The sequence below is a fragment of the Ictidomys tridecemlineatus genome, chromosome 3 (assembly GCF_052094955.1).
Source record: "Ictidomys tridecemlineatus isolate mIctTri1 chromosome 3, mIctTri1.hap1, whole genome shotgun sequence".
Taxonomy (NCBI): Eukaryota; Metazoa; Chordata; class Mammalia; order Rodentia; family Sciuridae; genus Ictidomys; species Ictidomys tridecemlineatus.
Genome location: NC_135479.1, coordinates 161,618,401 through 161,634,271, shown reverse-complemented (window position 1 = coordinate 161,634,271; position 15,871 = coordinate 161,618,401). Strand labels below are relative to the sequence as shown.

The 15,871-nt window shown below is 33.5% G+C and overlaps 1 protein-coding gene across 4 annotated transcripts in view; it reads right to left on the bottom strand.

Annotated features, from left to right (window-relative positions):
- Cblb (Cbl proto-oncogene B) overlaps positions 1-15,871 on the bottom strand; it is a 199,383-nt gene that overhangs the window by 42,225 nt on the left and 141,287 nt on the right. For all 4 annotated transcript variants that reach the window (XM_021735091.3, XM_021735092.3, XM_040270443.2 and 1 more), the window contains exons 11-12: positions 4,603-4,788; positions 2,608-2,973 (exon numbers count right to left, since the gene is read on the bottom strand). In XM_021735091.3, coding sequence (XP_021590766.1) covers positions 2,608-2,973; positions 4,603-4,788 — 552 coding nt within the window. The remainder of the gene's footprint in view (positions 1-2,607; positions 2,974-4,602; positions 4,789-15,871) is intronic.

Below are 15,871 nucleotides of genomic sequence, written 5' to 3'. Positions count from 1 at the left end.
GAGAGGAGGAGGAGGAGGAGGAGGAAGAAGAAACCATTTTGAACGAAAATGTCAGCTGTTACAACTTATTCTGATATCCTACATCTGGCTGTTAGTTTCAGTTTTATTCCTGAATCCCCAGATATGAGGAAATAGGTATTTGGAGGCTAACCAGTCTCCAAGATACCACATGCTACTATTATTCCACTTTATAAAGCGATTAAAATAAATGAGGTTGGGGGCGGGTAAAGATGAAGTAAGTTGCTCATAACCTCAACGCCAGCAAATGTTAGAGCAGGAAGTGAAACACACATCTGATTTCAGAGCCTGGTAACAGATTCCAACCCAGGATCACAGAAACTGAGAGCCACAAGATGCTGGATTAACTCAGTCTTGGGTCAGTTGTTACTTAAAGTCAGCCTGTGTGTCTCCCAAAAAAGAAATAAGAAGAGGAATTCAGTCTTTTCTACTTTATGTAAATTGTGACATTCCCTATGGGCTAATAAAAGTGGAACCACTTTTCCCTCATAAAGATAATAAGAGAGGAGATATGTTCTGTTTTATAGCAATTAATGCATTAACTATATATATAAAAATCTTCTTAATAATCTACATTAGAAGTCAACCAACAAGGTCAAAATTAGGTATCTTAGAAGTCTAATTTGGTTGGAAACATCAATTTCAATGGTAACCTAAATTTAAGTTTCAGGATATAAACACTACAGTACTAATACATACAATATATGAGATTGCATCTTAAGAAATCTTAATGAGGGTAATTTAGATTAAACTAAAGATTAAAAATCCAGTTCTGAGTGAGAGAGAAATTTTGCATTTCACTCAATGTTCTCTGGTATAATATCTACATCAATGATCAGAAGATGAAAATTTAGAAAATCGCTGAAAGAAATCTTTATAAGTGAAATCACCATTTTGTCTTTTATACTTATAGTTAATAAAATAAATTTCATATTTGTAATCTGAGAAATTGCACTCCAATTTTTGAAACTATAACATCTCATGAAATATTAACAGCCAGTATTGTAGGGCTTACAAGGGCAGCTTTATATTAGCATTAAAACAATATAACATATTTTCTGAAAGAACCCTGAAACAAGAGGTCTTCAATGAATTGGCTATGATAATTATTATATTTTAAGTGTTTCTGAAGTCCACTCAGAAAATACATTATAACATGCTGCTGAAGTATGACCAGTTTATTCACATTAAAGCTTGTTCCAACTCTCTTCTCAAGACAAGTGTGATCATGTATGAATGAACCGAGGCTAAAGCAGAAAATTTTAAAAAAATAACAGCAAGTACCTCCAGCTAGGACTCTTAAGTGAAGAAATTTTTTTGAGTATAGGTTCTCTATATTCAAAGAGGGTTATCAAATTGCTTTTCTGAGTGCTTTCTTTTAACACTTGCATTACATTTATGTGACCTCCAGGAAACCTTTAGAAATGCTCATATTCTTAGTAGGGAATGCCAGTACCAAGCTGAGTCACTGGCAGAGGCACAGGAAACCACCACTACTCCATTCCTTTTGTTTAGAATGTGTACCTGAGAGTTTTGATTCTTCCTATCCTGGCTGCCCTAGAATACCACTGATATAGTGTTATAAGCAGTTTGCATTATCACTGTACCAATACACACACACAACCCCAAAGAACTGAACACATGTCATATCTCACACTTGTTCCCTGTTTCCTGAATATAAGATGAACTCACCAATGATGAATTCATCAACTTTAAAAAATTACTTTAAAGAAATAGATAACATACCCTAAAACAACCATTTTCAATTAAGGGAGATAGGGTCACTTTAATATTATACATTTCAAAAGAGGCAAATCTTCTTCCAGTGGACACAGATGGCAATGATCAGATCTTAGAGCCAAAATATAATGGAAGTAAATAAAAGTATTCATTACAGTTCAGGTTCACCAAGGGACTATGAAGAAATCTATACTCTTGACTTCTGTTGCTGCCTCTTCAGGTCTCTGAACAATTAAATTCTTTCCTGTACATGTAAATGATAGTGTAAAGATATCTTAAGATACTCAAGAGAAAACTCAACAAGTATGAGAAACTCTTTCAGTTTTATGGGGAAACAGCTTACTTTTGTAAGTGAACTGGGTTTCATAATTTTGTTATGTGAAAAGTTCATTTTACCCAGCTGCCTAAAGTGTAATGTTCTATATAACAACAAATGCTAATGGCTGATTTATAATGCATGTGTATAAAATTGTATATATTTTTTTAACTTTGAAAGAATAGGGAGAGTTTAAAAAAATACAATTGAGTGCTGAGTGTACCACCACCAAGTTATTAATGGGAGAAATTTTGGCAGATGAAATAAGGAAAGGTGAAAAAAATCTCTGGCAAATTGTCTAGCGTTTCCATACTAAAATTAAATCATTACTTAGAACCTTCTTACTGACTTCGTTTAAGTTATAATTTTAATGAGCTTCTAATTATTTATAACTTGGAGATAACTAAAGACTTGAAAGAAAGTCCACATTAGGAAGGAATAAAAAAAAACCTCCCACCTCCTGAAAAACACAACCTAAAGTTCTACTACCACCTGTTGGTAGATGCTTAGCTGCTACGTTGCATATTTCTTACCTTGGCTCCTTCTAAAGGCAAGTCATGGCGTCTGTGTTTCCGCATGAGCACAGGGTCAGAGCCCATTCTACTGTGCCTTCCATTTGTGTGTGAACTTGCTGTGATTCCAGGCTTTGGAGAGCCATCACCCAGGATCCGACATCCCACCAACTGGTTAGTCCCAAACATATCCCGAGGGCACCAGGCTTCAAGAGGCATTGGCTGGTCCCTGGAAGGCACACCTTCCACATGGTGGAAGTGTCGACTCAGTCTGTTGTCAGGTGGGATAGGGGGAGGCCTTTCAGGGGGAGGAGGAGGAGGATCTCTTAAGGGAGGAGGTGGTGCTGGGAGTGGTTTGTCTTGTTTTCTCACCATGCAAGGAGAAGACTAAAGAGACACAAGAGAAAAAGACAACTAAAAAATTGTGCCAGGCAATGAAATTAGACTTCCAGACTACTATTTTATTGTATTTGTTTTCTAAACTATAAGAAACAATATTAGATAGACATCTAAGTCGTTTCTTTTTGTCATCTGTTAATTTTAAATTTTAAAAATCGAAAACGTGGGGCTGGGTTTGTGGCTCAGCAGTAGAGTGCTCACCTAGCACATGCAAGGCCCTGGGTTTGATCATCAGCACCACATACAAATAAATAAACAAATAAAGGTATTTTGTCCAACTACAACTAAAAAATAAATTTTAAAAAAATGGAAAACTTACATAAATGCATTTCATTAGAAGTTTTTGAAGAAATGAGAATGTAAATGCAAATGTTATGTTATAGAAAATACAGAAAGATCAAAATTATCACTTTGATTGACATTACAATATCATATCAATAATTAATTTTTTGGACATTTCTAGGATTCAGCAGAGACACACAAAGAATCCACAAAATTCATTGAGATTATTTTACTTATTTTGAATTTTTGTTTTCATTATTACAATACAATAGAATTGACATGGCAAATATATTCTGGTTCTTTGCTTAATCAGTTATTATGGGAATAGAAAAATATCACAAATAATAGAGCAGCATTTTTATAGAAGTGCTTGAATTTTTCATGGACTTATGAAATGGAAAAATAAATCAATCTCATTTTAAATGGTATTACCTATAAACATATTCCGTGTCTTTCATAGTATCTGATTTTTATTTATGTGGTTCATCTAATAGTTTGTGCTTTAATATTAGGAGAGATCAGTAAAAAAATAATGTTATATGTTTACATAATCCTCAGTCACATCCTAAATAGGTCTTCATACAAGCTTTAGACCAAATTAACTGTAATTCAGGAAAAGCAAATACTGCTAAAATTATTGCACATTCTACTAATTTTGGATTATAAAGCATATTACTAAATGGAATTAGTTTTTAAATCTTACAATTAATAAAGAAAATATGTCCTTAGTATCAATTTAGAAAAAAAAGAATCCACATAAAACTAAAATAGACAGTAGGTTTAAATTTACAGAGTTAGAATTATGCCTTTAATATTAAACAGTAATGTAATTACTTTGCAAATATTGTAATTTGTTGTAATTAATTCCTCTGGGTATAAAATGTACATATAATTCTCTCTTCTGAGTCACCTTGAAACATGGGTGATAATTTATCACACCTTAAGCCCTTATGCAAATATACTCCCATCACATTTTTCTTGTCATGACATTATGAAAATGAGTGTAAAATATCATTTGATAACAGCATGCAAGTTATTTTAATGCCTAAAATGACCTTTTAAATCCATTTTACAGAATAAATATACTTACGGTGCTTTTTATTTTAGCAAATCAGGGGGCAACAGTCGTGTATTCTCTCTGAATAATTATGTAACTTTTATGGTAATAAAGCAAGGAATATAATTGGCTCACCATAAACAAAATGAGAAGCCCATCAAAGATGTCCATAAACAATTAAAAACACAAGAAATATGAGTAATGGATTTAAAAGAACCTAAGCAATTAATAATTGTCACATAGAATTGTTATCTCTGTTTCTAATGAAATAGGTTTACCTTTGGTGAACCAGTTGGACTACCACAGGGAGAACGCACTATGCCTTTCTGAATTAGGTCCAGGCGAGGAGGCACTGGTGGCAGGTTGAGATGTGGGATCTGGAGAGGGTCTGAGTGAGGCTTTCTTCTCTGTGCAAGGGGAGAGGATCCTGGTGATGTGACTGGTGAGTTCTGCCTGTCAGTGCACTAGAAAAGAAAATGAGAAAGATGATGCCATTTCTTCCACATGCAGAGTGTATGCTTTCTGGTTATTAAGGAGAAGTTCTCTTTGAATAAGGTGTCTGCTATTGAGTGTTTCTTAAAATAAACTTTGAATAATGGATGGGGGAGCTCCCATTATCCCTTAAGGTTAATATTGTGAAAGAATAGATTGATAGGTTTCTTCTATGCATTGCAAAGTACCTAGGAAGAAGAGCAGAAGTCTATTGCAATCAGGTTCAAAAATTCTTCAAAAAATTGATCTATTTATTGAGGAGATGAAAATATACAATGAACTAATGTATCATTCTTGGTTATCCAGATTATAAAATCTTCTTAAAACTTCGTACATTCTAAAAGTTAGGAATTGCTTTGTTGCATATGAAATGTGTCCAGTATAAAGTCTGTATTACTGCAAACCAGTTAAATTGGGTGGGGTTTAAAAATAACATTATGCTTAAAATAAATAAGTTTATGTCCAAATAATTTTTTTCTTAAACCTTCACATAGAAAAGAAATCTTCCAAGTTAATTTTTAAACAATTAATGAAATCTAAAAAAGTCTATATTTCTGCCAAAAGTTGGTAAGATTTTATGCTATTATAAGTTTTTCATTTGTCAGGTGAGAAAAACTGCTATAGCTCAGTGGCAGAGCACTTGCCTAGCACCTGTGAAACCCTGGGTTTGATCACTACCACATAAAAAATAAACAAATAAAATAAAGTCATTCTGTTGATCTACAGCTACAAATTTTTTGGTTTGTTTTAAATCCAGTAGCAAGGACTCTTTCTATTTTGGAAAAACTGGTTCATCTTTGTGTCTGCCTTAATTCATATCATCAGATTGCTATTTAACATAAAAACCATTATAGTTAATCAAATAACTATACTAGAATAAACAATATTCTGTTTTGATAAAATCAGGAGGTTTCCCTTTTAAGGCTATGTTACTGACTCTTCGAAGATGTAGGCTTAATTTTGTAATCTACTATATTAATCTTAATATGGTTTGATACTCATCTCCTTCTGAATGCTGTTCTTTATAGTCTTAAGCTTGCTCTTCAGCCATTTTCCTACTAACCTTTCTTACTTTTATAAAAGAAGTTAATGTCAATACCTAATCATTTAGTTTGAACTCCAGCAACACTGAGGAAGAGTTAGCTATTCTATCTTTACCTAACTGAGATGGAACAATAGAACTGTGTTTATATCCACATGAAGTTACATTGTGTAAAACTTTTGATTAATGAATTAAAATTTATAATTTATTCACATTTTTGTAGTTTTCACCCAAGGTCCTTTGTCTGCCCCAGCATCACAACTGGAGTTCTACATTAGTTTTAGTCATCATGCCCCTTAAATTTCCTCTTGGCTCTAACAGTTTATTGACACTCATTTGTCTTGATGAACGAGAGTTTTATGAAGTATTGGTCAGATATTTTATAATGCTCCCTTATTAGGATTTGTCAGATGTTTTAATGATTAGCCTGGGGTTAAAAATTTTTGGGAAGAAGACCACAGAAGGAAAGTGTCATCTTGACCATCTCATATCAAAGGGTCTATAATATGAACATGATCCATCACTGCTGATGTTGACCTTGATTACTTGCCTGATATATAGTTTATCAATAGCAAAACTCAACAGTTTGTCAAAGTGTCAAGTTTCTTTTTCTCTTCCTTCCTATAGTGCTTCCAAGGAAGTCAACAACCAGCTGAAATTTAATTAGTGAGGAGTTATGCCTCCCTTTGTATAGGCTTTTAAAAAATAAATGTGAGTGGCTATAAGCTATATATATATATCCAAAGAAAATGAAATCATTATCAGAGATACCTGCATGCCTATATTTATTGATGCATACTTCATAATAATCATGATACAGAATAAAACAATGTATCTATCAATGTAAGAACAGATAAAGAAAATGTGTACATACATAATGGAATATTATTCAACCATAATAAGGAATAAAATCACATCATTTGTGGCAACATGGATGGAACATTATGTAAATGAAATAAATCAGGCACAAAAAGGAAAACACTGTATATCTCACTTATAGGTAGAAGCTAAAATGTTCACCCCATATAAGGAGACGGTATAGCAGTGGTCACTAGAAGCTCTAGGAAGGGTGTGATAGGAGGAAGGATTGTGAGACTTTAGATAATGGGCAACAAAATACAGTTGACAGGAGGAATTAGTGTGCTATAGCATGGTAGGGCAATTATAGAGTACAATAATTTATTATGTATTTTTAAGTAAGTAGAAGAGTTCCGAGTTTTCAGAAATTATATAATTACAGAAATTATAAATGAGGATATGGAAATGATTTATTAATTATACATTAAAGTACATATATCAAATTACCATACTATACTCCATAAATATACCCAAATATTATGTCAATTAAAACATTTAAAAAGAAAAGTAAAATAAAATAAATCTGAGTGGCTAAGCAGAAGCTTCTTGACCATGCCTCAGATATGCCTGAAAATTGTCATGAAATTTGCTAAACTGAAAACTTTCTATCTTTCTCATTTGTGCAAAATAACTTAAACTAGTTCAATAAAATTAGACTTAATTTTATATGATATTTTTTTGTGTGTATATGGTGCTAAGGACTGAATCCAGGGATTTGCAGATGTAGGCAAGTGCTCTGCCTCTGAGCGACAACCCTAGCCCTTGCATGACAATTTTAAGAAAATTTTCTTGGTAATTTCACGATTCTTCTTCATCTACCTTTTGGCTCACTGGGGTAAGTATAATTTTTTTCCCATTATTACTAAATTGAAAAAGGAAAAAGCAGAATCTCCATAATCATAAACTGATTTTAAAGCAGCTAGAGATTCTCAATAAAAGGATAATTCTACCCAAAAAGTCAGAGGGCCTCACATGATTACAAATTCAGAACTTCTGGAACAAAATCAATTCTGAAATAATCATAAACAGAACAGAAAGCATTTATGACTTAAAACTATTTACATCACAGAACTGTAGCACTGCAGATCAAGACCCACTATTTTTATCATGTATTCTTAGAACTAGCAAAACTGCTCTCTGATTAAAAATACTTTGCTGATCTGGCTACTGTCCTTTAAAAAGAAGAATAAAAAGAAAAGCAATTCACACAGTTCCTAGCTCAAACAATATCTCACCCCACCACGCACACACAGAGGATGTGTATGATTTCATTCATTTAGTGATTTCCAAACATTTTTCAGTGCTAGTTGCACACACTGAAAAGATTGCCAAATGGGATCTATGCTCCTCTAGGCATTTTTTCCTCTGCAAATATTTCCCACTTCCCTCATTACCTAAAAAAGGACACATAATTCTGACAGAGTCAACAGCCCATCACCACCTTTAGAATCTGACTTTAGTCCCAGACTGGATTAATTACTAACTAATGTTTAAGCAGTTAACTATATTCTTAGCTTGTTTAAATAATCGGATAGACTTGATTTGAAATGTGTGAACAGCTTGTTAGATACTGAAAGGGAATAATGAAAATCCTCAGAACACATATCTGAACCAATGTGTGTGGCAAAGTAATAAACTTGAATTTTTGGATAAAGACAAGCGGATTCTCTGCAGCTTTGTAAATGCAATTAGAAGCAGAGCTTGCTTAGCACCATTTATATTGTGTTCTGTGGGTGATTATTTACTGTTCTCCTCAGTTGGTTTAGTTAGAAAGAGTTTATGAAAAAAAATATTATTATGTGAAGGAACAACAACTGTTTCATCTTTATTGATTATACAGACTAAATTCCCCGTAACATTAATTTTCCTGAGTTCTTCTAAATTATAGTAAAATTTCCATGTAAAAGTACATAATTTAACTATAACCTTTGGATGGTAATGCATTATTCTTTGCTGAACTGTTTGCTGTTTCTATGAACAATTCTACAATTAGGATAACCAAACTTTTGCAATGATTTATATTGTTGGTAAAATTCAAGTCATGCAAAAATCTGAAAACAGGTCAGGCACAGAAGTGCATATCTGTAATCCCAGTGACTCAGCTCAGGAGGCTGAGGCAGGAGGATCCTGAGTTCAAAGCTTGCCTCACCAATTTTGTGAGGCCGTAGCCAATTCAGTAAGACACTGTCTCAAAAATTTAAAAAAAAAAATAAATAAATAAAATAAAAAGGGCTGAAGATGAGGCTCAGTGATTAAGCAAGCACCCCATGTACAATCCCCAGAACCAAAAACAAAGCAAAATAAAACAAAACAAACAAACCCCAAACTGAAATAGTAGATGATTTTCATATGAAGGCTCACTTTAATGTACTTGAGTAGTCCGAAATTATATTTTTCTTTTTCCTGTTTGAAAGTCTTAGAAGAAAAGACACTGAGCACAAAGTCAAACAGCCCAGCCCATATCATTAAGTTTCACGAATATTAAATACTCATTACATCCAAATATATTTGCTTATTTAAAAGAATAAAAAGTCTGTCCTGTTTCTCTCAAGGAGAAACAAAATACACATTTTTCTCCCTTAAATTCCAACACTGTCTCTGTATTTGCATTTTCTTTTTTTCTTTTTGGCGTTTTAAAGGATTTCAGTTGTAGTGTAACAGAATTTCTCCAGCACCTGTAGTCATCAGGTAAAACAAATGACTCTAAAGCTGAGACCTGACAAAGGGATGTGGCCATCCCTTACTCTACCACTTTATTTTTATTTATTTATTTATTTTCTTAATTTCTTTTTTTTTCTTTTTTTTATTGTTGGTAGTTCAAAACATTACACAGTTCTTAATATATCATATTTCACAGTTTGATTCAAGTGGGTTATGAACTCCCATTTTTACCCCGTATACAGATTGCTGTATCACATCAGTTACACTTCCATTGATTTACATATTGCCATTCTAGTGTCTGATGTATTCAGCTGTCTATCCTACTCTCTATTATCCCCCCTCCCCTCCCCTCCCCTCCCCTCTTCTCTCTCTACCCTCTCTACTGTAAATCATTTCTTCCACTTGTATTATTCTTCTCTTATCCCTCCTTTCCTCTTATATGTAATTTTGTATAACCCTGAGGATCAACTTCCATTTTCATGCAATTTCCCTTCTCTCTCCCTTTCCCTCCCACCTCTCATCCCTGTTTAATGTTAATCTTCTTCTCTAGCTCTTTGTTCCTACCCTGTCCTTAGTTACTCCCCTTATATCAATGAAGTCAATATCATTCCCTAAAATGACTCCCTGGACACCTCCTCACGCCCCCAACCAATTCCTCTAATCTTATTCTTCCACAATTCTAATCTCCATTCTCAGATCACTAGAGCATTTATCATTCTCTGCTTCCCATAAGTGATAATGGAATTGTTTGGGGAAAATAATAATAGCCAACAAGCATGGAATCATCTCCTGGCAAGTATTAAATTCACAGGCTGTGAACCAGGCTAACTTAGTCTAGTATGCCTTTTAATCACTATCTCCCTTCTGTATAAAAATGCATACTTCATACATAAGCATAAAAAAACTTGGGTTGAATAATAGTATTTTTTTAAATTCTGATTAATCACAGCTAGGATTTTGTTGATATGGACTCTCTTGATTGGAAAATGAAAAATATTTTTCTATTTCGACAATATAGTTAGAAATACTATTTTGATGTAGAAGAAATGAAAATTCAGTCTCTTAAAATACTTCCAAAATTCTAGGCATAGCTTACTCATCTTCACTACTAAAAAATAATTCCGTCAGAGACATCTTTAAATAGTATGTCCCAACCTTGTTATTTTTATTTTGTCCCAATTATTCTTTCAGACCTAAATAAAGTAATACTAAGGAACCCAAACAACTAAAAAAAAGTCTTATAATGCATTCAAAAGCCATTCACAAGTGCCTTATCATTTGCTGTTACTAACAGTGACACTAGACAAAGTAACTTATAATTGACTTAAGTACAAATTTTTTCTTTTACTATTTTCTTTTTATAAGAGAGAGAGAGAGAGAGAGAGAGAGAGAGAGAGAGAGAGAGAGAGAGAGAATATTAATATTTATTTTTTAGCTTTCGGCAGACACAACATCCTTGTTTGTATGTGGTGCTGAGGATCAAACCTGGGCCGCACGCATGCCAGGCAAGCGCGCTACCACTTGAGCCACATCCCCAGCCCCACTTTTACTTTTTTCTTTGAGTGTTTTAAATATGAAAAGAGCAAATTACAGAAGGAACAGTAGTTTAGGAATAGGTTCCTAAATTTGGGGTCATATATCTTGGCAAACTGTTTGCTATTGTGGGTTAAAGTTGTTTTGAAACCCCCTTTGTGTCTTCAATTTCTTCTTATTTACCTTTTTCTTTATTCAATATAAAGAATATACTTTCATCATAGAAAATTTTAGAATTATAGAAAAATATAAAAATATTTTTAAAAAATCATAGCTATTGATGATTGTTACTAACCACCATTCACTCTACATTGGTTCACAGTCCACCAAAAGAATTTTAGCTGCCATTAAACATTCTTCCTGAACAGATTTTAAAGAGCACATCATATAGATGTACTGGCATTTACATAACCATTCTCCTGGTAAAAACATTTATATGTTCTCAATTTTCCACTTTCATAGAGTAGTTTTACAAAGAAATCTTTAAGCATATATATTTTACAGAAAGAATCATAGAACTTTTTGAATATAGAACAAGAAATATAAAAAAATGAAGTAATTAACTTATTAATAAAGCATAAAATAGGTTATGGACACTGAATTAATTACACAGTATGTACTGCACACTATTCAAAATCATTAAATTTTTCTTTTTTTCATGCATTTAGGGAAAACATTGAGTATAATTCCATTTCCTTATCTTTATTTTTAGATAATTCTATTTTTTTCCATAGTAGTACACATGCTTTTAGAACTTTAGAATAAATTATCCTTTTAGTTTCAATTTTTTTTTCAAAATCCAAAGGCTGGCCTGCCTTGATTTCTGTCCATAGCATCATCACACCAGCATATCTAACTAGTAATTCCTCTGAAGTTCTTCAGTACAGGTAGCTGCTGAATACACCTTTCACAAATTGGGATCTGGGTACTCTAGAAATTTAAAGGCTACACTGAATTGTTTTATATCTACATACCCACCAAATTTCCCCAGCTCTCTGCTGACAGAAGAAGTAAAAAAAATATTCTGTTATTTCTTTCCCTGACAAAATTTACAAAATCCTTTAGCATTTAGAATGTGATGCTAATGACTACTATAACAGATAAAGGCTCTGCATTTTCAATTTTAACATAAAATCCTGACAGAAAAGCCCAAGATGTAAAGTAGTCAAAAGCCCATCACAGTACCCTCAGCAATTATGAATAAAATTCCAGGATTCCTTCTAATTTAGTTACTCTTCATTTTACCCACACCTTTAAAGGATGATTTTTAAAAAAACTTTATTAAGATCCATTATTATGGAAATGGCAAAACATTTGGTAAGAAACTTCAAGCCCAGTCAGGCTATTATAAAAACAGGACAGAAAGAAACTTCTCCAATTACTAATAAGGTAAGAATTCTGACAATCCCGGAGATAATCAGTCAATTTTATAATAGTTCCAGCAAGATTTTTCCTTAATGAATTTTTGTATCTGAACAAGGTAGATACATGTTTATAATAAGGAGGGTGTGAAGGACTGAGGGAGTCAATGTTTTCCCTAAATGCATGAAAATTAATGAAAGGACATTGATAAAATTTTTATCACATGCAAGAAAATACTCTATTTTCTTTGCTGCTAACCATTATCTTGTTTCTTACTTTCTCATATTACTTATTTAAAATAACACACAGAGAATATTATTCAGAAACTACACACTGTGGGCTGGGTATGTGGCTCAAGCGGTAGCTGGCTCGCCTGGCATGCGTGCGTCCCGGGTTCGATCCTCAGCACCACATACAAACAAAGATGTTGTGTCTGCCGATAACTAAAAAAGAAATATTTAAAAAATTCTCTCTCTCTCTCTCTCTCTCTCTCTCTCTCTCTCTTTAAAAAAAAGAAACTACACACTGTTGCAACATTTGTGCATATGGTCACACACCATGTGTAGTTTATAGTTCAAGTATAAATGTCTCATGTAATCTATTGTGGAATACCTGTAACACTGGTCCCTTTTATGTAAACAAAAGGTTGTATGAGAAATGTGGTTTAAAAGCAGTACAATTATCCTGCTTATCCATAATTATCCTTCCAGTTTCAATCTATAAGAATTTAGGGAGAGAGAAACTTAGAATGAAACAGAGAAGTCCTAAATATGGGAAAATTCTGTTGCATTTCTTCCTACAGAAAGAAAATGAAGCCACTATGCTACCTAATTAAAGAATATGAATATCTGATCTGTGTGTAAAACAAAGATGAACTAATATCTGTGTTCCATTAGTAACTTCTGGAAATTTTCAAATACTACAAATTAGAAGTAATAAAGAAAAGGAAAACAGAAACTAACACATGAGAAAGGGAGAAATACTAGGAGTAAGATGTGAATACTTCTCTTTCTTTTTTTCTTTGAAACTGGGGATTGAATGTAGGGGCACTTTACATTACCACTGAGCTACATCCTCAGGCCTTTTATCTTTTATGTAGAGATAGGTCTCACTAAGTTGTCTTACTAAGTTGCTGAGCGTAGTTTCAAACTTGCAGTTCTCCTGCCTCAGCCTCCCAAATTGCTGGGATTACAGGAGTACGGCACCACACCCAGCTAAGAAGTGACTTCTCTTTGATGTTTGACAGGAAGGTAGTTACCAAAATTTCCAAGAGGTTCTACTTTCAAATAAAACATTCTCACCCATGGTAGTAACCCCAAGGGCACTACCCTATTAAAACAATAAACACTATAACTACACAAGGGCGACACTTCTTCTCTGAAGGACCTTGAAATATGTCTTTGGTGTTTGTAAAGGCTTCATATGCCCTTTGGTTCACTCAGCTGAATAAGCAAGTTTGAGAAGGCAGGGAAGGGTAACATATAATTCAGAAACATTTCCATAAAAATGGCTGAGAAATAAGAACATTCTGAATATTAAAGGTATAAATTTCAGTTACAGAAAAAAATGTTTTCATGTGAAATCATTGTTGCTCCCAATACACCAGGTAAAGCTGGTTTAAACAACAAAAATTACTATTTGGTTTGTGTAGTTCTTCTTCCTGTTTTAGAGAATATTTAATCATTTTATTCACTTATTAATATAGAAAATAAGGATACCATAAACTGATGGATTATTAAATACTGAAAATATCAGCTGACATAGAAGCAACTTTGCATTTTCTGACTCTCAAACATGAAACATGGCTTAGCAGTAAATTATTTTAATGTGGTCATGCAATTAAACTATGCATAGTAGTATATTAAAGAAAAGTAAACAACTGCTTGCTAAACAGCAATGTTTTGGTGTCTAATTATTCCTCAGTAAAAAGAAAGGTAGGAGTATCTAATATAAAAACCTCCATAGATGTCTCAAAATATACTTATATTGAATTCTGAATACCACAGTATTTTAGGAGCTCTATATGAATGACTGATTGATTAATACTGGGGACTGAACCTAAAGGTGCTACATCCACAGCCCTTTTCAGTTTTTATTTTGAGACAGGGTCTCACTTAAGTTGCTTAGTGCTTCACTAAGCTGCTACACTGGCCTCAAACTTACATCCCCCTGCTTCAGACCTCAAGTCACTAAGATGGATGGCATGCACTACTGCACTTGCCGTTTTAGGTGTTTTAAATTTATGAAATACAATGTGAATAATAACGAATACTTACTTACCATGGGCCAGCACTCTTCACCTGGCTTTATCTGTATTAACTCGTTTAATCTCAACTCTGAGAGACAGGCTTTCATAGTTAGGTACCCAATGTACAAGGGGAATTCCAAAATGCAAGGCACATAGATACTAAGTAGCAAAGGCAGACAAGAATTTATGTAGTAGGATTCTAGGATTCTAGCTCTACTGTAAAACAATACAGAACAGTGGGCACCACTGATTATTCAGCAGGAAAAAAAAAAAAAACCTTCTTAAGGGCCTACTGTTTGTTAGGCACTATGTGAGGCTCTATGAGTGAAAAGAAGCCCAAGGCACAAGAAATTCTTAAAAGAAACTGACAGTTGGGCTAGAGGAGGTAGATTCAGACTGAGTATGAGCTGAAGCACCTGCTTCCCCTAATATGCTACATATTCAAGTCATTTATGAAGGTATTCAAGCTCATGTAAAACATCACACAGCAGCTGGATGAGGTAGTAGTTTCTTTTGTTCATTAATATGGAAATACCACTATTTTGCACAGAGAACTTTTAGAAAAATCAGGAAACAGAATGTGATTAAATAACAAACCTCTTACTGCACTGAGGAGTGCGGCAAGGCACAGGTGAGGACCCCGGCACTGTAGTCAGAATTATTCTTGAATGGAACCAAGACAGTTAGCCCTGCCCACTCAGTACCAGTTCCAACACCCTTATATCATTATGGAAACCAAAAAAAAAAAAAAAATCTCTATATATTTCTGAATACCCTCGGGAGGTATAAATGTTCCTAGTTGAGGGAAACGTTCTACATTCTGTTTCTTTTTAATTCTGTATTTCTCTTTTGTTTAATTGCCCTTACTGTGCCAATATGGACTCTCACACCCTTTCTTCAGGATCAGGGATATTACAAAGCCTTTTTACACATATTATTATTACAAAAAGCAAAAATTAGTTGATATAGTTTTCATTAGCAACAGACATTTAAATTGATGAAGGAAACATCAGGAGAATCTAAAACAAATATATATAATAATAATAATTCCCTTAATCTCTGATCATATCTGCTTTTATTCTAATGTAGTCAGTCATTTATTAAATTTTAAATATTGTTTTAAGAAAATATAATGTTAAAGGCCATAGGAACTAGTCTAGGTGCATTCACTAGATCAGTTCACAGACACATTTTTATGCAAATTGTTTATTTTGCAATTAATTTTATATACTTGGTGACATATTTCATCAACATAATTGCTGATGTAAGACTTTCTTACACATTTAAGAAAATGAAGCAAATCTCTGTGTAGCAAGAAATACCTCTTCCTAGCTCTAATATTACTGAAGTT